This window comes from Lonchura striata, chromosome 9, assembly GCF_050655825.1.
Source record: "Lonchura striata isolate lonStrDom1 chromosome 9, ASM5065582v1, whole genome shotgun sequence".
NCBI lineage: Eukaryota > Metazoa > Chordata > Aves > Passeriformes > Estrildidae > Lonchura > Lonchura striata.
The window spans coordinates 26,482,206-26,507,042 of NC_140711.1; the positions used below are offsets into that span (position 1 = coordinate 26,482,206).

The 24,837-nt window shown below is 39.5% G+C and overlaps 1 protein-coding gene across 10 annotated transcripts in view; it reads right to left on the reverse strand.

Annotated features, from left to right (window-relative positions):
- Positions 1 to 24,837, reverse strand: part of NLGN1 (neuroligin 1) — a 380,357-nt gene that overhangs the window by 277,051 nt on the left and 78,469 nt on the right. For 5 of the 10 annotated variants that reach the window (XM_085588008.1, XM_085588009.1, XM_085588012.1 and 2 more), the window contains 2 exons: positions 21,864 to 22,669; positions 21,349 to 21,408 (listed from right to left, as the gene is read on the reverse strand). In XM_085588008.1, the coding sequence (XP_085444134.1) occupies positions 21,349 to 21,408; positions 21,864 to 22,356 (553 nt within the window). In that variant the 5' untranslated portion in view covers positions 22,357 to 22,669. The remainder of the gene's footprint in view (positions 1 to 21,348; positions 21,409 to 21,863; positions 22,670 to 24,837) is intronic. The other 5 variants (XM_085588010.1, XM_077785735.2, XM_077785734.2 and 2 more) reach the window with 1 other exon arrangement.

Here is a 24,837-nt window from a genome sequence, read left to right on the forward strand (position 1 = left end):
TCTGTCTTGTGCAGTTCTGCAGTTGAAGAACTGCTAGTTCTGCTGGTAGGATGTGCTTTTTGGTGAGGGGAAGAGAAGAAAGGGAGTGAGAGGAGGAAGGGATGGAGATTTTGCAACCAAAAGGGGATTCCTGCCTAATAGAACCTGCAATATGAGCAACTGCTTCTCTGGCTAAGTTGAGAGAGAAGTATTCACTGCCATAAAGCTGTCCACACGTGGACTCACACAGTCACACCTCCCTTTAACAGAGGTGTCCCTGCTCCAGGCCAGAGACTCCTGAAAATGTAATGATCTGTTTCAAAATCTCTGGGAGAAAAGTGTATGCACTTTCCCCTCCGTGCCATCCCCAAAGCTGGAAGACACCCAAGGGCCATCATGGGCTGGGGAGAAGTGCAGGCTGTACTCTTGCAGTGACAGATTATCACTGTCACACTAATGCTCCCGACATATTTGTTTGTAAATCACAGCCCTTACCATATTTCATGTCATTTTTCCAGCCTCCTGAAGCCAAAGCTACATAAAAATTTCAGTCTTTATATTTCTAAGATTTTGTGATTGCTAAAAATGCCTTGAAAACTTGAAAAGTCAGAACTTTTGGAAAGAGGCAAAGTAGCTGAATATTTTTTTTTTTTCTACAATCTCAAAAAACAGCAAGTAATTTCCAATTTTCTATTCTCATAAGGGAGGAAAAATTTTTAGTGTATTTTCCTTTGACTAATGTGAATAACATCTGCACAACTCTTGTCATCCTGATTTATAATTAACATCACAATAAAACCCCACAAGCATTAAAATAATACAGGTATTATGGCCCTTGGCATGTTTATCTCACGTGAGCACCAATATGTGCATTAGCTACAATGCTAATTAAAACTTGCTGTACTGTCTGATACTTTAAAGCTTTACACCAGACTAATGCTTAATTGTGAAAGATCAAGTAGATAATTCTTATTGTGGCTTTCTTAATCCAATGTTAATATACTCTGTAAGGAAATTACAAAGCTGCCCCCCAGTATACCACCCAGAATTTATGTGAACATGCAGAACCATTCAGGCACCAACTAACACGCAAAAATTATGGATTTTTTTGAAGGAAACAGTCTAGAATGTGCCTTTGGAATATAAATAATGCAAATAAGCATATTTAAAAACTGAGTTGCTGCAGTGAGAAACATGATGGGATTCTACCAACACTACTAAGAAACCTACAAAATTTAATGGTTTACTATGTCACTTTAAAGGCTTTTCAAAAAAATCCTTCTGGTCCTACTACAGCAAATAACTTCTGTGTGTTAATCACATAAAGTCTCAAGTAAATCCCTTTGATTTGAACGGGATAAAGATTTCACTCTTTTTGCAGTGGTTGACAGGAGTTTTTCTGAAAGCCACCATTTCCATGTGAACAAGCATTTCCCTTTTCTCTCTCAGAAATATCTCCTGTTAGATTTTCCATGTGCTTATCAGATTTCTAGGACCTACAGGGACTCTTTGTCTGTATTAATCTCCAGAAACTACATTAAAATTACATTAAGGTTGCTGAGTCAAAGACCAGGAGGTTAGGAAACACCAGAATTAAGTTAAACTAATCTAATTTGGCTCCTTATGCAAATGCCTTATGAAACAATCTGCAGTCATATAATTACATGCTCCCATCTACCCCACACCTGCATTGGAGCAAGGGGGAAGCTGGATGCTCCAAAAAACCAGGTGCCCCTTTCTTTGCAAGGCAAAATAATGCAGATCTGCCTTCTCTCAGCAAACAGCTCCAAGGTCTCCACTGAGCTGTGCCCACAGATTCCAGCCACATTGGACGGTTTTAATTGTTCAAAATAGAATTAAGAAAAAATAAGAAAAACAAGGAAATAGGTAAAGCAAGGCTGCTACAGGAATCCTGTCGGAACTCAAAATGTCCCTCAGACATTTTTGGATGTTCCGGGCCCAGGTCAGAAGCATTTGAGACCCTGGCAGGCAGCTGCAAACAGCTGTGATTTTGGGTTTGAGCCATGGAATGATTTACCAACCTTGCAGGAAGAACAAGAAGTCACAAAAGTTTAGATATTATAGTAGAAGTAGTCACAAAGTAGAGGGAAGGATTTTTGAGTGCTGTACAGGGCGGTTTTGGTTTTGTACATGGGGGTCAGAGGTTTTAAGATGGAGGGATCTGGGCCTGCCCTGTCCTCCCTATTTCTTCTTCCTTAGCTCCATGTTCTTGGTGATGTTGGCACTCAGATTGGTTTAGAGTAGAAAAGCACCATTTAATATAGGTAATAGGCATTGGGGAAAAACTGTAACCATGTAACACGTAATGTACCACATAAAAGAGAGCAGCAGCCCTGGCAGACAGAGAAGAAGCAGTCGGGGTCAGAGAGGATGTCAGGGTGTGTGTGTGCCTCTGCCTGAGCTGTGAGCAAACCACAGCAGCCCCAGAAGAAAATCTTTTAAATAACTTGCAATAAACTGCCTTGAGACCAAACAACAGAGACTGCTGAGCCTTTCTTTGGAGGCATGGGTTGGAGGAGAAGTTTTCCACCACACTTTGGCAGAATCCCTACTGCCAGAACCTGTGGCAATCCTGGGGAGGAGCTGATGCCATCACAGGAGCCGTGGACACCACGTGGGACCAGCTGGCACAAGGTGGTGCAGAGGGATGAGACGTTCCTGGATCTGCCACGAGTGAAAACTACCCCACAAAGCAACCTGGGATTTAAGGTCTTGGGTTTTTTTTTTTTTTTAAAAGGGTTGAAAAAAATACAGCTCCAAATATTGACACAGTATGTTGTTCACCTCAAATTTTTAATTGTTTCAGAAGCTCAAATATTTATGGCTATTGCTCAAAGAAGGAAGCTGCTTCTCACCCCAGTCCTCAGATTTGCATCACAATTTGCTGCTACCTATACTCAGGGTACTCTTGCATTTTCCATTTTAAATGACAACTGGTTTTTTGCACTGTTTCTGCCCCAACATTAATTCTGACTTATGATCAAAATTTTCAGTCTAAGAAGAAATATGACTAGGCAGAATAATTTCAAATATGATCTGCAGTGGAGAAGAAAAGGAACAAAGAGGCTATGCCCTTTTTCCTCTCTTTCATATACGAAAAAGTTTGCTTTTGTATTCAAAACTGTTTCAAAATTCACAAGCTCCTCTTGTTGTTTTTCACATTATAAATGGGGCCTAGAGTAGGAAAAAGAGAGATTTTATCAACTGAGAGGTAGAGAGTGAAATTTAATATATGAAAGGAAGATTACTAAGAACAACAAAATATCTTAGACAGCTAAACCCTATTTTCTAATTTAAAGGTAGGACCCCAATGTAGATAAGGGAGGTACTTTTTCCTGACCCCTAAAAACTTCATGACTAGCTAAATCAAATATTCTCCTTTGAGCAAAATAAGCAGGAGATTAGATTTCCACACTTTTTAACAGTATTTACATGGATAGAGAAAATTATGGTGCTTTTTTTCTCTTTTTCTCAAATCATATATGTAACTATTATTGAATATTTTTGTTAGGTACTTTGCCCAGCGCACCTCAAATTATTGTAATAAAAACACTAAAAGACAAATGTATAGTCTATAAATCAAACCAGTCAATAAAGAATGCCTTTGTCTTGATATAAAATACCTGTTTGCCCCACTGCTGGTAAAACACCACCAATTATGCATTCCATGAAATTGCTACACAGAGGTAAGGATATTTTTGTTTTCCCTGGAAAATCTGGAGTTCCATAAGTTACTGTCCAGAACAGTACAGAGGATATGGTCAACAAGACTGACCCAAAATGGAAGCAGCTCTTTGGAAGGCTGGATTGCAATTCTCAATGTTGCATTGCTTTTAAATTTTAATAGCAATACAAGATTAAATAGGGCTTTTCATCTTACTTTCTTTTTTTAAGAACTTTGCACATCTTTATTCCCAAAACTATCCATGATATATAAAGTAGCAAGGAATTTTCAAGTATAATTATTATGTTTTTCTGGCTTTTCTGCTTTATGCAGTACTGTCAGTCTGAGGAATGAAAATAAATCGGTTCACTTTGATTTCAGTTGGGTCCAAGCTAATTTTCGTCTCAGACAAGCCTGTGTTATTTTATGACAGACTATCTGAGACACAGAAACCCAAAGAATTGAAGCTTAATAAATATTAATAGGATTGAAACTCCATGAAAATGTAGACTTGTTTTTTATTTTTAGTTTGTTTTGATTTACAAAGCCTAAAAATTCATCTTAATTTCATCTAGCAATGGTTTTTTAATTAACAACGTGCATTTTCTGTATCATCATTTTACCAATTATTTCAGCTACTACAAGGCTAACTCTCAGGCACAAAGTAATCAGAAGGTTACTACATATAGTTATAATTATTTAATCTCAATACCATTTTACTAAAAATATATAACACAATTTCTTTCTCCCAGCTTAGGGAAAAAAAAAGCAAAAAAAACAAAAGAAATAGAGCAAGAAAACCTACATCTGCCTCCTGAACTGGTACCAGTATTTTCAGCTGCTATGCTGCACTTGGAGCAGAATTTCCCCACTAATGAAGACACAGATATATCCAGATATACAGATTAATATATCAGTAGTATATCAGTAATAATTTTAAATTTTCAAGCAATTTTGATTGTGGAAACTAATAGAGCATATCTCCAATGTGAAAATTGTCTGAAAGTGTTTGGGTTTGTTTTGGGGGTTTTTTTGTTGTTTTTTTTTTTTTTCCTTAAGAAAACTTAATTCTTTAGTCCATGAGAGTGAGCACTTTTTCACTATTCACATCAAAGGAGGGCAGGATCATGTCAGGATCTGGATTACATCAGACTGGCAGCAAGATAAGGTCACTTAGGGATCAGAATTTTTGCTCATTCAGGTCTCTGTTTTATTACTGTGAGGAATTACTCTGATTCACTAAAAGAGAGCAAAATGATAAAGCAGTTCAAGGCTGCCTACCACAGACCATAAAACGAGTACGGATATTTTAAAGGCATGCTCCTAGAAACACTGGCATTTGTGCAGTGGTCGTTGTGTGCCACACACTCTAAACCTCCTTTAAAAAAAATTCTGGGCCATTAAGATAACACAGAAAAATTAAAGTAAATGCAGTAATTTTGTCGCATCTGTTGCCAGAACAAATGACATGATGACTCCGAGAAAGACATAAAAGCCATTTTAATTATCTCTTCTTTGAAGGAGGCATTGGCTCAAGCCAGACAGTCTGGGTCCAAATCTAAAATGTTGCTCAGCTCAAGGTGAAGATTTAAGTCAGATTTAAGGAAGAAGGGTTTTTTACAGTTATGCTCTGGCACAGGTTGCCCAGAGCAGCTGTGGCTGCCCCTGGATCCCTGGAAATGTCCAAGGCCAGGCTGGACAGGGCTTGGAACAACCCGGGATTGTGGAAGGTGTCCCAGCCCATGGAAGGGGGTGGAACTTGGTGACCTTAAAGGTCCCTTCCCACCCAAACCATTCCATGATTCTGTGACCCCCATGTGTGTTAAGACCCTTTCCACTTTCAGCAGCCACTTGTCAGGGACATCAGGGTGGAGCAGCACAGAGTGGGGTGCACACCTGAGGAGGTGTGGGCACTCATCAAAACACAAAACACTGCATTTGCCCCACTTCTCCATGCAGGACACCAGCTCAGCACACCAGGTTTGTTCTGTGCCTTCAGAGTATTATTTAGTGCCACAATTCCAACCTGAACCTCTGTTTTGCAGGATCGCTTCCTAAGTTTTTCAGCGTTGCATGAACGCCTTTCTAAATAGATGCAAATATAAAGCTGTACAGGTGACACACTAAAAATATAATTGAAGCTGGTGCTTTCATAAAAGCAATTAGCAATCGTTCAAGTTGCAATAGATGACAGCCTCAAGAGGATTGCTGCCCTGGCAGGGAAGTAACTGCAACTTACATTACACTCAATGTTCTGTTCTTTAATGCTATTTTGTTGTAACAGACAAGTACAAGTTGCTGATTATGTATTCATTCCCATGTAGAGCTTTTGGCTGATATTTTGGTCCACAGGCTTAGATGTATATATCTCCCTCTTCCACTTTAAAGTATTCCCTCTTAAAGTTTGTGACAAAAAAGTTACAGCAAAAAAGTAAATAAATGAAGCTACAAGTAGAGGCCAAGAGAAAAATCTTTTAGCTCAGGGTGAAAGTACATGACCACAGACGTCTTAGTTTTGCTCAGACTTCATGCAGCGAGTACAATTATGCCTATTTTATAGTAACGTTATAGCCAAACTTAAAGACATTTTACAATCCCTTTAAACCACTTTTGTGGTTTCCAGGAGTCATCCTTCCAGTTTCAGCAAACTATGGGACAAATCCTGCTCCTGCAACAGTGAACAGCAATGCTCTCACCAGGCAATGCTGTAAATCAACATCTGCCTTCAGCTATCCCTAGATAAACCCCAGGTTCCACAATGTTCTCCATAGGAACACACTTAAGTGAGGGCTTTAAGCACACATGGATTGAGTACCTGAATATACTCTGCAACATTTCAGTGCAATAAACAGCATTGTATCAGAAAAGGAGCTATTCCCAAACATGTGGTCAGCCCTTTGCACTAAGCAAAACAAGGTGTGACCATATGGCACACAGATACATTGGGTTTTTTTTCCAAAAAAAAATGTGTAGTTGAAGATTTTTTTTTTTTAATGTGGTGCCAGATAGTTCCATCATAGATTACACTTTTTAATATTCCATTCAAGGATCTTGATGATCTTAAAGGTCCATAGCAAGGAATCTCCAAGGGATCTCCATAGCAGCAGTTGCACCACGTGGGGCAATGGCAGACTGCCACACAATGAACCACAAGACTGCCACACAATGATGAGGAACATATCAAAGTCACTGGGAAATATCATCAGCATATGTGGGTTTCTGTGAGATGAGTCTTGCCTGTTCACCTCTGGTTACCCTGTGTTGTTTAGATGCACTCGTACTCTTTGTGCTCATGCATCTAAAAATAAAACCACATTAGAAAAACAAAGAAAATTGTGCTGGTTCTACATGAGGATACAGGCTGAGTTTAAAAACCAGCTTCAGTGGGCAGCTGATGTAGCTTTTTGCCTTTGTGAGGGATATAGCTGCAGTGGCCCAAAGACAGCCCCGTGCTGGGGGCTGGATGTGTCACTAACCCCTTGAAGGGGCCATTTCCCACTGTTCATGTGTCTTTTTGGAGTCATTAACCAGCTCACACACAAACTCCCCGTGGTGGGGACAGAGATCCGCTCAACCCCACCAGTCTCCATCCCAAACCTCCTCTGCCTCCCCTGGAGCCCAACGATTCCACCCAGGAGCTGAAAGAGCACTGCTAAGACGCTGAGTGGTAAACACACAAATCAGGTCAATCCTTTTGCTTTCCTTGTAATCCCCGTGCCTTGTTTGGTGCTGGTTTTAGTGCTGCTGCCTTCTCCTCTTCGGGCACCCTGCGCACGCACCCGGCGCTCCGGCTCTCCCTCACACCCTGGATTGTGGAATTCCTTCTTACCAAATCCCCACCACTTCCACTGCTTTTACATCTTCACTCTCTTGTCTTTTCTTCACTGTAAATCCTCCAGAGCGGGGAACTTGCTTTCTCCAAGTTTGTACTAAAGCCTGTAAATTTACGGCACTCTAGGAATGCTTGATAACAGTGCTTAAATAATTAATGAAAGCTGCAGCAGCCTTCTCTTTTTTTCCCCTATTTGGAGGCTGTAAGGCAGCAAGACAAGTGGGAGGCAGCAAATATTTCATGGGCTAAGATTAGACGTGATTCGCACCCCTATGGGGGGTAACTGCCTGACAAACATCTGCACTTAGGAAAGAGTGAGATGAACTTGTGCAGGAATTAAAGAAAAGAAGCATTGCTCCAGCAACATGAATCATAAAAGTGGCCCAGGAGCATCATAAACAGCCCAGCCCCAAAAAATAAACTGCAATAAAGAGAATAGGATGTTTTCATTTCAGCTCTACAACAATATTCTGTCTCTTTCCCTCTGTGTGCTTGACTTTACAGAAGTCCATTCTTTTGTCCTAATTTTTCCATCTTCAGTGGAAAGGGAAAAAAAAAAAGGGTATAATGGGAAATATTAGCTCGTGATTTTGCAGTCCTAAAGAAGCAGTAAGCACTTCTAAAATTAAAAAAAAAGTAGGTGGAAACATGGAATAAAGACAAGACAGAGTAAGATTCTGAGAGCAAGAAACAGGAAAAAAAATATAAAAAGATAAAAGATATTTGTTATTATAGGAGAAGCTGTGATATGAGACAGATGTGAAATCATATCAAGAAAATTAGAATGGAAAAAAAGGCAACAAAGTAAAAAGATATTCATGTATCTCAGGCAAATTTTTCAAAATCTACCAAACATTCAAATTCTCTGCATTTGTCTCTTGTATCTGTTCATGTTTTAAAAATGGGAATTTGGGCCTGATCTTGTAAAACCCAATTTGAATTTCACAGCTGACTTTTCTGTAGCCATGAATTTACCCACTGAGTGCACATGGGTCCAGGTGCTTCCCACTGGAGCACAGTGCAGAGGACTGTATGGATTTTTTGTCTTCCAAATAATCAATAATGTAATCCTGATGCTTATGTCAGTTTTGCTGCTAAATTTCCTAGTTTATGAAGGCAAACAAGTACTTTGGCATCAAAGAATAATAGCAACTGCACTTAAAGAAATTTGAACCTGAATAGTGCAGGGACAAAACCAAAAGCCACTTTGCCTAGTACTGAATGTTTATCAGGCAAAGCATCACAAAAACATAGGGGGAAAAAAGAGCAGTAAATTGCTTGATTTTAGGGCAGTGAAGACTCCAAAATTATCACTCTCCTAGAACAGAGGCATAATGACCAGCCTCTGAATAGATATTGGCACAGCAGGCCACACAAAAGCTCTGATTAGCTGCTGTCTGAGGGAATATTCAATTCTATTTTGGCATTGATTTCTGACCTTTCTTCTTTGACTTTAATTGGTCAAGATCCAAACCTTTTTGAATTTATTTAACACCAGACAACAGCTTCTGAATTGCCAAATTCCCAGAAGAGATGGGGGAAAGGCACTTCATAGTTTTTTCTGTCACTTCTTCAAGTTCAGCTAATTCTGAGTTTGTAAAAAACATTCATAACAGCTGCAACATGACTTCCAATGCAACAGTTCTTCAGCTCGTTTTAGGGAAGGAAAAAACCAAAACAGGAGCTATATCATGTCAAGCCTGATTCAGATGTCCTTCACCTTCACTGAGAAAAGAGCAGGTATTTTTAAATTCCAAACCTGTACTTTTATGGCAGTATTCAGTGAGAAAAGGATGTGATACAATCTGCTCCAGATTTTAATATTAGACAGAACCATCAGAAGCTTCTTTGTTAACTCCTAAACCAGTGATAATCCTGCAGTTTTTTCATCTCTTTGCATTTACAGTTAATAATATGGGAAATATTTCGTGGCATTTCAGAACTGTAGCTGCTGTTTTATGAAAACCTCCTCACCCATTGATTTACATCCCCAACTCCCCTTCCAAGAGCTTCCTTCCCAAATTAAACATGCTAACGATTTTCTATGCAAAATTTAACAACCTAATAGGCTGAACAAGTCAAATGAAAATACACTAATTGTTGCCTTTGATGTATACTATTCTGCCAATTCTCTCATGAAAGCAGTATATTAGCATTAGCTGGAGTAGTTACTAAAATATAGATTAATAAAGAAAAGCTTATATATATACATGCTAAGAAGATGACACTGCAGACTGCAAAAAACACAACTTCAAGGCTCAGAAGTGACACAAATGGCTATTATACACTAAAAAACCATTTTCAGAGGAGCCCAGAAAACGAGCTACTAAAGAATGAATCACAAGCCTTTATCTGAATTAGCCGGCATTGGTTCATAACACTGGGTTTATGCAATAAAGGTACTCAAAATAAGATTACACAGTCAAAATAATAAATACAGAATGGGATGAGAGAGATAAAAGGCTGGTGAGAGAACAAAATGCTTTCTGCCTAACCCCAGGGATCTGAAATGAGCTCCCCCAAGAAACTGCCCAATTGCTTTATAAAGTAAGATTACCATGTGCATGTATTTTTTCACCCAGAGTACAAGCAATAATGTGTTTTAGCCTAGGACCAGCATCATAGAGAGAGCTTTATTGCAGAATTGGTTCATTCTGTCCTCCAGCCCATCTCTGAGCAAGAGGTTTGGTGCCACTGTGATCTTAGCACACACAAAGAAAACAGATGCAAACAAACATTAAGGGAATATAAATATTCTCCAAAGAAATAGTGACACAAAATTACTTTCTATTGCTTTGTCTTTAAGAGTTTGCTTATAATGATTTGATAATTTAATCTAATTGATCTCCCCGAGTACTTCTATGACTCTAATCACTGTAGTATCTGATTACTGGAACAGATCCATACTTTATCTCCAGATTTAATAACTAAATCTATACTTGAAATAGAGTCACACAAGTTCAGCAGAGGGAGAGGGCCAGATGCTGCTTAGCCAGGGCAGGAGGGAGGGAGAGGAAACAGGCTCCTGAAGAATCACTGGAAAGGTACCCGTGGCTTTGTGCAAATCCTCCCTCTGCAACCAAAGGAGCCCATTTCTGAGGTTAGAGAAGGAAAGCTGGAATGTGACATAATTAATGGGGGCAGAACCAAAAATGAGCTACTGTCTATGGCCTGTGCTCCTTCAAACTGTCTTCTTCGCAAGCACAAAGTAAATGTAATTATTATTATCGGTTCTTTGTTCTCTTCCAGGCTAGCCCTTCATCAGCCTGAAAATTATGACATTTCCTGAATGCATTTCAACAGCTTCTTAACCTTTTTATTTCCCAAGAGCAGAGACAATGTCAGGCAGCACTCAGAGATTTTAGCAGTGAAAAGGTTAACACCCAAAATTGTTAATGATAACAACAGCATTCACTGAGCCAGATAATCACTCACAAAGAATTTCAATCTAAAGTCACTTAAAATTCAAGGAAACCACTATATTTCTTCAAGGAAGTGACAGCAGTTAGCAGAATATTCATAATTCAAACATCAGGCCAAAATCTGACTTACTGCTGAGTTTATCTATTTTCAATGGAGCAATATTAAGGGCTGGCTTTTGCTCTACCTTAAGTGAAACTTATTTTGTGATATGTCCTCTAACACAGGTGGCTGAGCAGAGAGGAGTGACAGCCAGGGCATTTGCACAGTGCAAATATCAAGTATAGAACGTATATGGAGCATTTCTGAGAAGTTATTTGTTTCTTCCTCTCTCGTTTGACTGCTGCTTGTTTGTTGTGCTGATACTCAGCCAAACTAGCTTGTAGTTGAATATGTCAAAGCTCTGGGCAGAAAAACAGCAGCTAATATATGTTAGCAAACTCTGGAGAGAAAAATAGTTTCTGCCACTAAAAACTGCAGGGTGGAATTGTGCACTGCCTTCTTCTTCACCTTATTTTGCCTAAAGGGAAAGAGCCTTTTAATCCTATTTCTCTGCTTGGTTTGAGCAGTGCCTGGCAGTGTACACCTGCTTCAATGAGTGTGTCAGGAGCCTCTTTGCTGTCAGATCCCTTTCCTTGCTGCTCCCAGCTCATCATCTGTCTCCCAGCTCACCTCTGCAGGCAAACGTCCCATCTTGCCCAAGCACATCTCAGCAGCCATCCCTCAAAGATGTCAGGAGGAGAAACAAAATCAGCCTGTCACTGGCTCACAGTCCAGGGCAGCTCTCTCTGTCACACACGAGCAGCACAGAGTGAAAGGGACACAGGATGGGCTGTGGGGGTTTGAACAACAGCCCCAAATTCAGGGTGGAGCGTGGACTTCCAGCAGGACCTCTTCAGCAACCATCCGTGTCTCTGTAAAACTCAAGCACTCATTTTGCCTGATCCTGTATCTCAGTGTGCTTCTGGCCAGGAAATGCCTTCAGTACCTGAACTGCAAATACATCATGGCAAGGATTGCAGTAATCAAGGGTTTCATGGAGCTTTAAAGAAAAAACAAGAGGTGCAACTTTTCTTTCTTCCTTTGTGTGAGACCTCGTCTATGGAGACTCCATCTAAAAGAGATGGCAGGTGCTTCAGCTCTTAAGTATAGCAATTATTTATTGTTTCAGAAGTTATTGTTTTGAGCAAAAGTAATCCATTTTTCATTAACTAGTGGCTCAGTTAATGACTGAAAAGTGTAGAAAACACAGTTAATTCGCGCTCCTGTTCCACATAGCTCAGCTATTAACTGATTCATATGGAGAGCTATTTCATCTGTACTTAGCATCAGAGAAACAGAGAAGGATTAAGATTTTGAAATCTAGGTTTACAGCGAGATTCCTTGTGAAATTTCATTAAATAAACCTGCCTCTCCAACAGCCATACATAGCAATATTTCATGGATCCAAAACACTGTATAGAGCACAGAAAATCATATTAATAAAAACAGTCTTAGTTTTGGTAAATGTGTAAAATCTTCTGTTTGTCTCACATAGGTATCTTAGACATGGCCTTCAGTTATTAAGTCCTTTTTCTAAAACAAAGTCCAATTTTTTTTGTGACTTTAAAATAAATATGAAAACATATGAGTCAATATCAATTTTGCAACCAAGTAAGACAAACTGTACTGGCTTTCCTTTGAGCTCTCAGATCTGATTATGACTGTTAGATGTACATATATACGTAGACAAATGCCTGTTTCATATTACCTTTCCACTGGGTCCATCTCATTAAGACTATTGCTTTGGGAATGAGGATTCTCAGAAAATGAGTTCTCACTGGGTCAGCTGCATGCAGCTGGTTCTGTTCTGTTTGCCTGCTTGCTACATTAAAAGTAATACACTAAAGAATATCAAATTAAGAGAGAAGAGTAATGTGGGCAGAAAATAAAAAACAATCCCTGCAAGGGCACTGTAGGGAGGTTGACAAGAAGACTGGTGCAAAACTTTGGGGTAAAAGGGCAGCAAGTCCTCAGGAAAACCCCAAAAATAAAAGCAAATCATGGCAGCCTCAGCAAGAACCTTGGCACAAGGTGAGATAAACAGAGAGGTCTTCTCCAGGCCATGGGTGGATAGTCTTGCTTCAGCTTAGGGCACGGAAAGACATTATTGCTGATCCAGGATCCCTTGTTCCTCTGCTCCTCAGAGCTTCTCTCCCACCATTTTGAGGGAGTTAAAAATTCTGCATTAGAGGATGAAGAATTCTGCATTCCCTGCTGAGCAAATTAGGTGAATTAAGCAGAATGTTTGTCTAACCTGCCTGACTGCATCTGAAGGAAGTGGGGAGAATGTGCATGAGTCACTGCCCTGACCACGCTGGGAGCAAGGGCTGCAGGAGGAGCCCAGCTGGCAGGTGGGAGGGAAGGTGGGCATGGAGCTTTGGGCACAGCTCCAGCCTGCCCCGAGCATCCGTGGGTGCTGTGCTGGCAGAGCCCAGGAGGGTGCCAAGGTGAGGGTGGCTCCTCGTTGCCACAGGGTCAGGGCTGTGCACTCATCAGTGAGCAACAAACAGCCTCTGTCAGATGTGAAACACAGAATGGGAAAACAAGCTGGAAAACTCTACACGTCTTACTGCCGTTTTTAATGTCTTACTGCCATTTTTAATGACTTCTAAAATTAGCTGAAGGAGGGGAAGAGGGATCATCTGTACGCTACAGAAGGTTGACACGAAAAAGGGTGAGAAATCTGTGATCCTGGGGTTTTGGTAGATTCTAACATATGTTATCCTTTCCAGTTATTCCCAACCCACTCTGCAGGAGAGAGAGGGAGATGCTCCACAGGGATCCTCTGTATCCATGCTGCTGAGTCCATCTCCTGTGCCTGGAGCATCACAAGAACCTGTACCACAAGAAGGTTTTATTTTCCTCTTTCCTTAACACCTGGAGATGCAAAATTTCGACACTCCAATATATAAAGAGATCTTTGAATCTCAGCACGTAATAAAACCTCCTCGTATTTAGCGGAGGTTTTTCATCATCTTCAGCCAACTGTTGGATAAGTTTCTGCCTCTGTTTAGAAAAAGGATGTCTAAGTACAAAATGTGCTTGCTCTGGGCTGAGCCTTCTAGAAACATTCAGCAAGCTGTGCAATCTTCCTACACAATGCACCTTTCCATTAAAAATCTGAAGACAGGTTTTGGTGTAAAAATATGGAGAACAGAAAGTAAAGACAGAAAGGCAATAGAGACAAATCTTTTTCCATGAGCTTTGTGTAATATTTTCTCAAAATAACTTTGCAGGGGTTTTACTGCCAGTTCATAATGTGGATGATTCACTTCTGATATTTCTGATAAAACAATATTCAAAACTTCAAAATCTCTTCCAACTCATTTATGCTACCATTTAATTAGGGCTTCTGCAATATGTTACAAGGGCATCATTATCCCCTATAATTGTATAATAATTACAATTTTTAATGAAATAATTGCAAGTACACTAAATGTGTAGATATAATTACGGTAATTACATAAATACCTGATTTTCAGCTAATAATTAAAGAAGGCCTTTACAAAAAGGGGGAAAATTAACAAATGGAAGCTTTTCAGAAAACAAATACAAATAATAAATAGCTGACTCTCTCCTGTCAGTTCTGCCTTACTAGATTATTTTTCACTCTCTGTCTCTATATATGATTTTCAACAGATTCTAAAATAAGAATTCAAAACTAGTTAAATATTAAATCATACCAAGAGACTTCAATACTTTGCCTCTGCAGGGCCTGATCTACTAGCATTAATATATATAGCCCAAACTTAATGATTCTAGGAGAGGTCAGCATCTCAATTGAATTGTAAATGACTGTCAATGGAAGGAAGAGGTGAATTGTGCCTACAACAACATACAAACTGTCCTGCTGGTTCTGGTTTCCTCCAAAATGTGTCCTTTTGGTCAAACCTACTGGCTATACCCTCATTAACACAGAAACCCAGCAGAAGATACATTCTCACCAGGGCAATGATATTTCAATAAAGGAACTACTTACAGAGCCTCATCAGCTGAAATAAAAACCCCAGTTCTTCAACCAGGGAATTTCCTCTCCCTTCAAACACATTCCTATGACTGAACTTGCTGTGTGCTTTCTGTACTCTTAGTATGAATAGGAAAGTCAAAATCCAGCCTCATAAAAAGCATTCAGAAACCTCTGCCAGGGCAGAGTGATTCTTGCTCTGATAGCACTAAGGGATATTAACAGAATTCCCACAGCACAGGAATTAGCAACATGATTTACTGCTGCTGCTGAAATGTTCCAAAACACTTTGGCACAACTCTGGAAAGGGAAATCAGCTGCAGCACCTGGACTATGCCATTTCCACATGTCTTGCAATATCTGCAAGAGCAGCCCTGGGGAAGCTCCAGTTGCAGCCAGAGACCACTCTGGTCCCTGCACTGTGTTGGAATAGAGGTGCTAACATTGCTAAAAGTCAGCTTTGTCCCACTTTTAGCCTTGCATTGTTCAGTGCTGCTCCTTCTTTGGATAAATCCCATTATTACAAGCATGAGAAAGTAAAATAAGGAATATTAATATTAAAACAGAAGGAAATGGTTTGATATCCCTAAAACAAATCTCATTTATGGTAAGCTCATTAAAGCAGTTGATTTCTGAATGCTGAGTATAATTATTAATACCATACATATCAAAGTGGAGAAGACATGTAAATTTGACATCATAAAGTAAGTAAAAATGAAGAAGGCGAAAGAATTATGAGTGAAAAGAATTTGGAAAAAAAAAAGAAAAAGAAATTATACTGGAGCAATATTCAAGTTATAAGCAGATTATTAACATTGTGAGATGATCCTTAAGAATGGTTTGACACATGTAAGCACCATGTTTCAAGCTTAAAAAAATATCCAAAGAATACAAAATGTTTGTATCCATGTGTATTATAAGGAGACAAAAAGATGAAGAGCATTAATACAGAGAAGAGCAAAGGAATAATACGACAAAACAGGAGGGAAAAAGAAAGCAGAAAATAATAGTTATCCAAAAGCCATATTAGTTACTCAAAAGTTCCTCCTGAAAATGTACAAATACACTTATGCAGTTATTTTTTTATCAGATTTATCCATTCTGGCTTTAAATGATAAATTAGAAACTAACAGATTGAAAGGAAAACCATCTCACAGATGTTTACTGGGTAAAACCAGTCCAAGCCAACAAAGGCCGGGGGAAGAAGCACAAACCAGTTTTATCCGACTTAGCATTATCAGGGTAGCAGTACTATTTTAGAGCCTGTGTGGGGGAGGATGTAGAAAATGAAAAGCAAGCAGTAAAATAATGGACAAGGAATGGAATTAGATCAGAATTTAAGACCTGTTAGAGCTATAAGCACTGTCAAGGTATATGAACAAAGCAGTTGCAGCACGATGGCTCTGTGGTCAGCAACAGCCCAGAGCCCGAACAACCAGACATTTACAGGGGACTGTGACCAGTGCTGATGGCATTTAAGATGACTGGAGTCTTAAAATACAGTCTGCAGTCTTCTGTTGTCAAGCACTGGCTCACCCAGACAGAGGGCTGGAGAAAGTACATCAGAGTTTTAAGCATTTTATTTCAAATATGACATAAACCTACTGCACATCTTTGAAAAATTCTGCTAACTGACACTAACAGCTTTAGATTGTGAAAGGATGAAAAGGTCTGTACAAGACAATGTTTGCTTCATTATCTTCTTCCATGTATTACCAGTATAATAGGAAATGCTGCAGTGGTGGTGCAGGAATGAAAAACAGGGCTTCAAAAAGGAACAGAAAAATAGAACAATTGTGGTGTCTTGGTGAGTAGCAGTGGAGTTAGGGATTGTGGACTACGTGTGTGCTGATACCAGAGGGAATAAGGATGAGGGCTCTCCAGCCAAGACCCAGCATGGATGGGGGTGAAAATTCAAATATGTGCAGGCATCTACTGACACAAATACACTACAGACAAATAATTGGTTAGGAATTTTCAAAGAGGCCTAATGAAGATATAAACACTTTTAAAGGGTTGATGTCCCCCAAAATACACACAAAGGCATATTTTGTAAGTTTGGCAGTCATTCCCAAGAGACCCAGAGCCCTGGCAATGGTTTGCAAAGGTTTGTTTTCAGTCTCCTGACAGCATAACTTATTTTGACAAAGCTCTGTCTACAGCGATGGAAGCTCACACCTTAGATTTCATATTTTTCATTCACATGGCCATAGAGAAATGAATATTTCAATAATTTTTGACAATTTACCTTCTACTCTTCCATTACTTCAACATCATTTTCTAAATGACATCTTTAGAAAAAAGGGGCACTGACAATCAATTGACAACTTTTGCCAGTGGAAATACACACTTTAAAGGTCTCAGCTTGTCCTTTTCTGGTTGATTTCAGAGCTGAAATGGGTTTACAGAAATATCTTCATTTAAGGGAGTCCACAGGAACTGCACAAGTTACATTAATTGCTCTTTTCCAAAATCTGATGATCAGTAAACAGTTCTAGGGTAGTTAAATGGAGTATTGGAACAAACACTCTACAGAAACATGAAGGTAACAGGTGAAATTTCTGCTTAGTGTTCTAAAGAATATTTCACATTGCTAAGCTTAAAGCCCTGAGGTTATCAGAGCCTCTTACAAAACAGAGCTGATGTAACATATTCTCAATTGAAAACAAAGGGAGATCAAAGCAGGATGAGATTACAGCACTGTGATTTGTGTTTCAGTTCCATGAATATATTTGTGTGTATGTACATTTGCTCCAGTGCGTCCATAGTAACCACAGCCATAACCCAGAAAGTATGGTGTGGGGAGCTTTGCTCTGAAAATCAAGTAGCCCATTAGGAGGCATAAATATTAATAGAGCTGTCTAATCCTACACTCTCAAATGAGGTAGTTCAGATCATGAGTCTTCGCATTTAAAATTTATTCACTGCCCTGACTAGAATAAGAAACAGAACCCACATGTGGGGAAGTCACAGATATTGGGCGAGCTCTGAGCCACTGATAATTCCTAAGCATAAAAGTAAGGATCAAGTGATTTCTTTCCTTCTTCTACACCTAAATCTCCTACAAATACTAATTTATCCAAAACTGCATCTGCCTGGCTCCATGACATTGAGGATATACCACCTACACCTCCACATTTTAACACTGAGGCATCTTCAGGCAGCATGAAAGCTTTTGTACAGGCTCCTAAGAAAGAGCACACTCATCCCAAGTGCAGAGCACAAAAACCATGGGGGTTCTTTTGGTGGTCATATAAGTGATCCTTTCCAAATTTTCTTTATGTAGTTGTCATCAAATTAGGAAATTCCTGGTGCCAACCATTGAAATGGAAAGAAATGAATATAGAGTCTTAAAACACCACAGGTATGCAGCTAAAGCAGGATGCACTTGGCCTCCTAAGAGATAACAATATATTCTGGATCACGAGTAAAATATTTGTGTTTTGACTATAAGGTAAATTTAGAGGTCTGAAATTGCAAACAGTAGAATACTATTCAGATAATCCCTAGAAATGCTGCAAAGGTTTGTCAAGAAATTCAGGAAATGCCAGATAATAAATAATATTATTAGTATCAATCACTAAAATGGTATTACCCACAATATAACCAGGGTTTATTAAAATTTAGAGTTATGAAAACTAGACTCAAAAAAAGTAACACAGAGTTACTCAGATGCCTTTGCACTTATTTTCCAAAACCAGCCCTTGCCAACAAAAGTCTCTGCATACCCAAAACAGAATTAGCAGTCTCTGACCTTGATGTACCTGAAGGAAAAGACACAAAACCAGATGCTCTTTCTTTATTTTTGAATCAGTAAATTGAAGGTCAAGTAACTGAAATAAGTGCCTCCATATTTTGCAAAAAACATGCTGATTTTTTTCATTTCTTTTCACCCAGCTTCAGCCTATCATTCTGCAGTCTCTGCTGTGGGGACACCCAAATCCCAACAGGAGGTCATGGATATAATGCTCATTACCATCTCTGGCATGACTCATGGATAGAAGTCCTTTCATTTCTACATCTATTTTAATCAGATTGCTCCCTGTACTTAAAAAATTTGAATTTTCTAATGTCCCTCAGCTGACAATTAAGTATAAATACTAATTTATTTATCTAATTCAATCTACTTCATGTAGTAGGAAGGAATCAAACCACATGTAAGGATAGCATATGGTTGCCTCTTCAGTCACTTTCATCTTACATGTCCTTTATGAATTAAAAAGATAGTGTAAAAATCTGCCTCTGATTTCCAGATTTTCTCCTTCCAATAATTTTCATCACCATGATGCTACGACTGTGACCTAAAAATCCAGCAAAGGAGAGAGTGTTGGGCCTTTCTTCTTTCTGCTACAAAACTGATGCCATTTCCCAGCCGTGGTTGCTGCTCAGTTGCTGTGACTTTACTGCAACTTTGTCCTGCAACTCCTTTTACCCCTGGCCTTGGGGGCAATCCCAGCCCAGGATAAATCTCAGGTTATGCATGGGTGAGTAGACTGAGAGTTACTGAGAGAACAGAGATTTCTACAGATATCTCAGCTGCCCAGCTGAAGGTATTCAGGAGCTCTCTGCACTTGTCAACAGCAAAAGGTAGGCTTTTTATTGTGCTGTGTGTGCAATGAATCTGAGTGGAAAGGTACCTACTGAATTTCAAGTAACTCTCTTTATTCTCCTTCAGGCCCACAGGACAATAAGCGTGACTTTCTCAGCTGCTGGGCTCTCTCTCCCTTGACTTTTGCTATTTTCCTGATTATTTTTTTTTTAATACTCTCTCATTTGAAAGATGCTTTCCGAGAACAATGATGGGGATCTGTATCTTTATTTATGACTTTGTGAATCAGCGTCTGGGTGATAGGAAGTGAAAGTTGCTCAGCTAATTACACACGCTTGATGAACTGCGTAATAACTGCTGCAGCACTGCACATTAATTGAATGCATATAAATGACAGCAGTTATTCTAACTTGAATGATGTGTGAAGAAGTGACGTTGCTCACAGTACCCTGATTATCTTCATTTCCAGCTTTGGGAATCCAGCTTAAACAATTGTACTTTTACAGCGCCGAGCAAAAATTCCCTAACAGAAAACAGAAGATGCCTCAAAGCCTGACACTTTAAACACAAATTGCTTTAAGTCACTGAAAGTGGATTTAGACATCTCAAAAAAGCATACATCGAGCAGCTACAATTAACAATTAATAATTAACAGCTAGTTGCAACCAGCAGTTTGGAGCTGTAAGAGCTAAAGCCTTGGGAATGAGGCCACCTTCATTTTGAGCCTAGATATTGCCTCAAAAGCCTAATGTAGTGTTTAAAGAGTTAAATTTCACCTATCTGTAAACATTTCTGCTATGCACTTTCCTAAAATGTGTTTGTTTTGGAATAGCAGGATAAAAAATAAACAGATTACAGCTAATAGTCAACTGTGCATGTCCACAGTACTCTTTGTTTACCCCAAAAAGCATTCTAATTCACATGTAGTCCAGCTCTAAGGTGACACATTATTTTAAAGAAAACAATAAAGGAAAATCATTTGATGCAAAACAAACATGTATAGTACAAAATTAGTACTTCAAAACTAGCACCAAATGCCTCCTTTGAATCAGTATCAAAATAGACCTTCTCTGTTGCATGTCAACTGCTTGAGGAATTTGCAAATATTCACAAAGAAATCTGCAAACTCTTCCATAGCATTTAACACAGAAAGGGGAGAAGCCAAGTTTCCAAAGCTTCCAAAAGCAGTCTAGCTCCCAAAGTACCATGTCACAATATTTTAACAGTTCCCTACCACCCCTATTAAGAGTTTTTGGGCTTTGACAAAGAGACCTGTAATCACAGAATAAAGGAAATCAAAGCTCACTTTTAGAAGCGCGTAAACGGAAAAAAAAGCCCAAAAAACGTTTCACATCTACACTTCAGAAAAGTTAAGCCTGTTCCAAGAAAATGGGGAGCATCCTGCAGAAAGCCAGAGCAGGTCTCAGCCCTGTGTTGCTATAACATTTCCCAGCCATTATGCCATAGTTTGGGAAGGGAGAGCTGTGGGCTGTGCCAGCCCCTCCAGCGGTAGCAGTGCCCATCCCAGGGCACAGAGCTCCCTCCTCTGCATCCACACTCAGCATCCCATCCCCTGGTGCCACTGACAGACACTGCCCAGAGCCCCGAGGCCAAGAGAGGAGCTGCCAGCACTGCCACTGCAGAGAGTGCCAGGCAGAGATGGTCAGGTGCAACCGAGCCCCGGCTGTACAAAACTTATCTTCTCATCTGCTGTACACGGACCTCTCTTTAATCACCTCTCCACCAGGACAAGTCCCTAAGAGTACACAGCACCAACAATCAGCCTCTTTCACCTGTATTATTCCTTCTCCTTTCGCAAGGTTTTGATCTCTCCCCCGTTTTGTTTGTTTTGGTTTTTTTGTCCACTTTATACATACCTCCTTTTCTACAAATTTTCTTGCCGGGTTTTCTGGCACATTCCTTGGATATTCTTTTGACTGAAAAATGAATAGAAGACTAGAAAATAACATGGAGCTCCGTCACAGACAGTAGGAGCATGCAACACCACTATCTAACTTAAATATGACCTGCTTTATTAGGTGCGGAAGATTCTCGACTTGTTGTGCCTGCACATGCAATGGAAAAGATGTTGATGCATCTTCCCAGAAGTCAGTGGGTGGCAATGAGAATTAGGCACCAACTTTGACCTAAAAATTACACGTGCCGTGGGAGAAAAAAAATGAGTGTAGACAGAAAGAAAGCAAGAAATAAGAGAATAAAAATCAAAAAGCAAGGACAAATGCACACAGAGAAAAGCAGCATGCACACATGTAGTAAGCTGGCATGCAAACAGAGAAAGCCATGCGTGCTACCAGTTCACATGAATTAATATTGTTAGAAAGTAGAACAGGAAAATAAAAAGATCTCCCTGTTTCGCCTGCTATTAACTCACCATCCTCGGTGGGGACATAGATATTTAAATAGAGGCAGTCTTCGTTCTGATCTTGCACATAGGTTGATACTACATCCAAGTTATTAGTAAACCACACGGGAAGCATGACTTCAGGCAACCTGCCCTCTATAATGTTCTGGGGACACACTGGAGCAAACTGGGTGGTGTTTTTGATATCTGCCCAGGGAGATGGAGGCTCAGGAGGTTGAAAGCGGCGCTCCCCCGTTGGAGGGGCAGCGTACGGAACCCCGAGAAACTGAATAACGGGCCCCAAAATTTCATTATTAAGTTCCTTCTTAATCCCTCTTATCTTGCCAAAGTTGGTGGTCACCACGGGGTTGGTATCATCCAATTTTTGGGAGGACACAGCTGCAGCGTGAAGCAAAAATCCAAGTATAGAAAAAGCAAAAGTGGCATTCAATCCCGCGTGTAGCAGGCGGACCACCGTCGCTCTCCATACACAGTTCAGCCACACGGATCTTGGAAAGGCCATGGTCCCACATTAGTTGTGTAACTACAGTGAAGCAATCTGATTTGTATCCACTGGTGTAAAAACAGGGCGACCGGAGGAAACAGATCAAGTTTCCTAAATAGGTGCCTGTCAGAAAAATCTCAAAAGGCTTTTCGTGCGGTAAGCATCTTCCATTGATTTCACACTTATTGAAGCTGCATCTTCACTCAGCACTATTTATCAGACTACATCCTATTGACAATTCTGTTTTCCATAGCAGCAATATGAAGAGAGCAGCCATTTACTGCAGAATCCCCTCTTATAAATCAAATCCAGTTAGCCGCAGGTCTATATCCTGGAGAAAATGAAAATAAATCATTAGTATGAAAGAGCTAATATGAGCAGAGTGATAACTAAGTGTTTAACACGTTATTTACATACATTAATATTTGCTAGAGTCATGTAAGTTACACTGCAGTAGTTTATGGGTCCATGAACTGGCAGGTGAAACACTTATTAATGGATTATCTGTAACGTCACCTGTTGAATTTTCAGAGACTTCTAAGGAGAAACAGGACTCATAAAAATACATTTTTAAAATTCACCTTTTCAAGAATAAGAAATTTACTGCCCAGCTACATTACATACGTGTTTATGTTAACATTTTTTTAACTTATTCAGCTCATAATAAATTTTCACCTTGTTTGCAGAAGTTGATTTATCAGAAAGGAAGTAATTATTTCTTAAAGCAGAAGATGAGGAAATTAAAACAGGCAGGCACACTGAAGACCCAAATTAAGTTTATTTCATTAAAGGCGGCTTATAATACATACAAACATTTTTTGTTCATTTTAAAATATAGCATTCATTACTCTCTTTATTCACAGCAACCTGAATTACCATGCTTTATGTGATTTTTCTGCTTCCTGATAAAGTCCACAGATAGACTGAAATGTTCATGTCAATGAAGGATCAAATTCTGCTTCTGCTGAAGTGAATGGCAAACACTGAATTTGCACAGAAGTACAACCGGATGACTGTAGGTTGCTGGGGTTTTTTTCAGAACTGGTTTGGAAAAGGATATGAACAGGAAGCTTAGGGAGGGAGCTGTATATCACAATTTTTATGTCAGATCAATCCTGCATTCCTTATAAAATACTGACTTCAGTGAAAAATGAAAATGTATGTTGAGAGCACTCAATTCCTACCATCCTTAATTTATAACATAAACAATAAGCATTCCCACAGGACAGGAGAAGTCTTATCTTTCACATATCCACATGCTGACTGAACAATATCCTAGAAAAAACAATCAGTTAGGATCAGAGCCTGTATAATCTGAAATTCCAGATGCTATTTTCAACTACTTTAGCTCAGAGGTTGTCACACAAGGCTGTGGTCCAGCACTTCTGAAATTTGCTCAATGCATATCTTCCATATTCATGTGAAACATAGTTCCAACACGACTTACAATATCCTATTATTTAAGATGCAGTGTTATACACAACATAACAGTGTAATCTTACGCTCCCTATTAAGCAGTGTGTAATGCACAAGAAATGTTTTTTGCTTTGTATAGGAAACATTCTTAACCACCTGCTTTTTAATGAGAATTGGTTTTTTTATCATGTCTATACACATTGTGGAGAGAATTCAAAAGAATGGCTTGTCTAATAGTCAGACTACCCTGTAGTTTGGGTTATTAAAAAGGAGATTGTAAAAGCTATATAGGACAGCAGGAGATTTGGTTCATGTCTAGTGTTCCTTTAGCTCTGAACAATCTATCTCAGGAGGCAATAAGGAGATAGATGAAGCTTTTCCGCAATTTTCTCTTTCCCTACTTTCTCTGCTAATTCTAACACTTTCACTGTGAAAATGCATTAACAAACAGGCTTATGTCCTTCATCCTCCAGCTGCATATTCTCAGTATTTGCTGGAAACGCACCAATTTAACTGCAGAAAATAATTCCCCAAACTTGATGTGTGTGTTTACATTTACTTTAACACACTTACATGGAATGACAGACATTCCCCGCATGGAGGATTGTTGCTTTTTAGCATTTCACATGTTGGAGGGAGTAGGGCACTACTTGAGAAACAATAAAGACAGAGCAGACAGACAGATTTCTGAGCAATGCACGTGGAGAGATGGAAGTCTGCTCCTTAGTGGTGCTCAAAAACCTCCACAGCCTTTTCCACTGGGTCTTAAAACCCATGATCATTTGTTTTCCTCTCAGGAATGGAAACATGTACTTTCTCTTCTTTCTCAAACTCAAACTTGTAAATAGCAGGAACTTTATATCAGTACCCTTCCAGTTAATTCACGTGGACTGGGGAACCTCTGAGTTCAGCAAACCCAGCATAGCTGCACCAAGCAAAAACATCCTGCTTCATTCCAAGGTGCTGTGTTTGTTCAACGTGCAAAGCTAACAAGATGCTAATAATTATTTATTTAGCACCTGTTTTCAGTTCTAAAGAAACTTTGTAATACAGTTTTGACACCTCAAATGGTAAATTCAATGT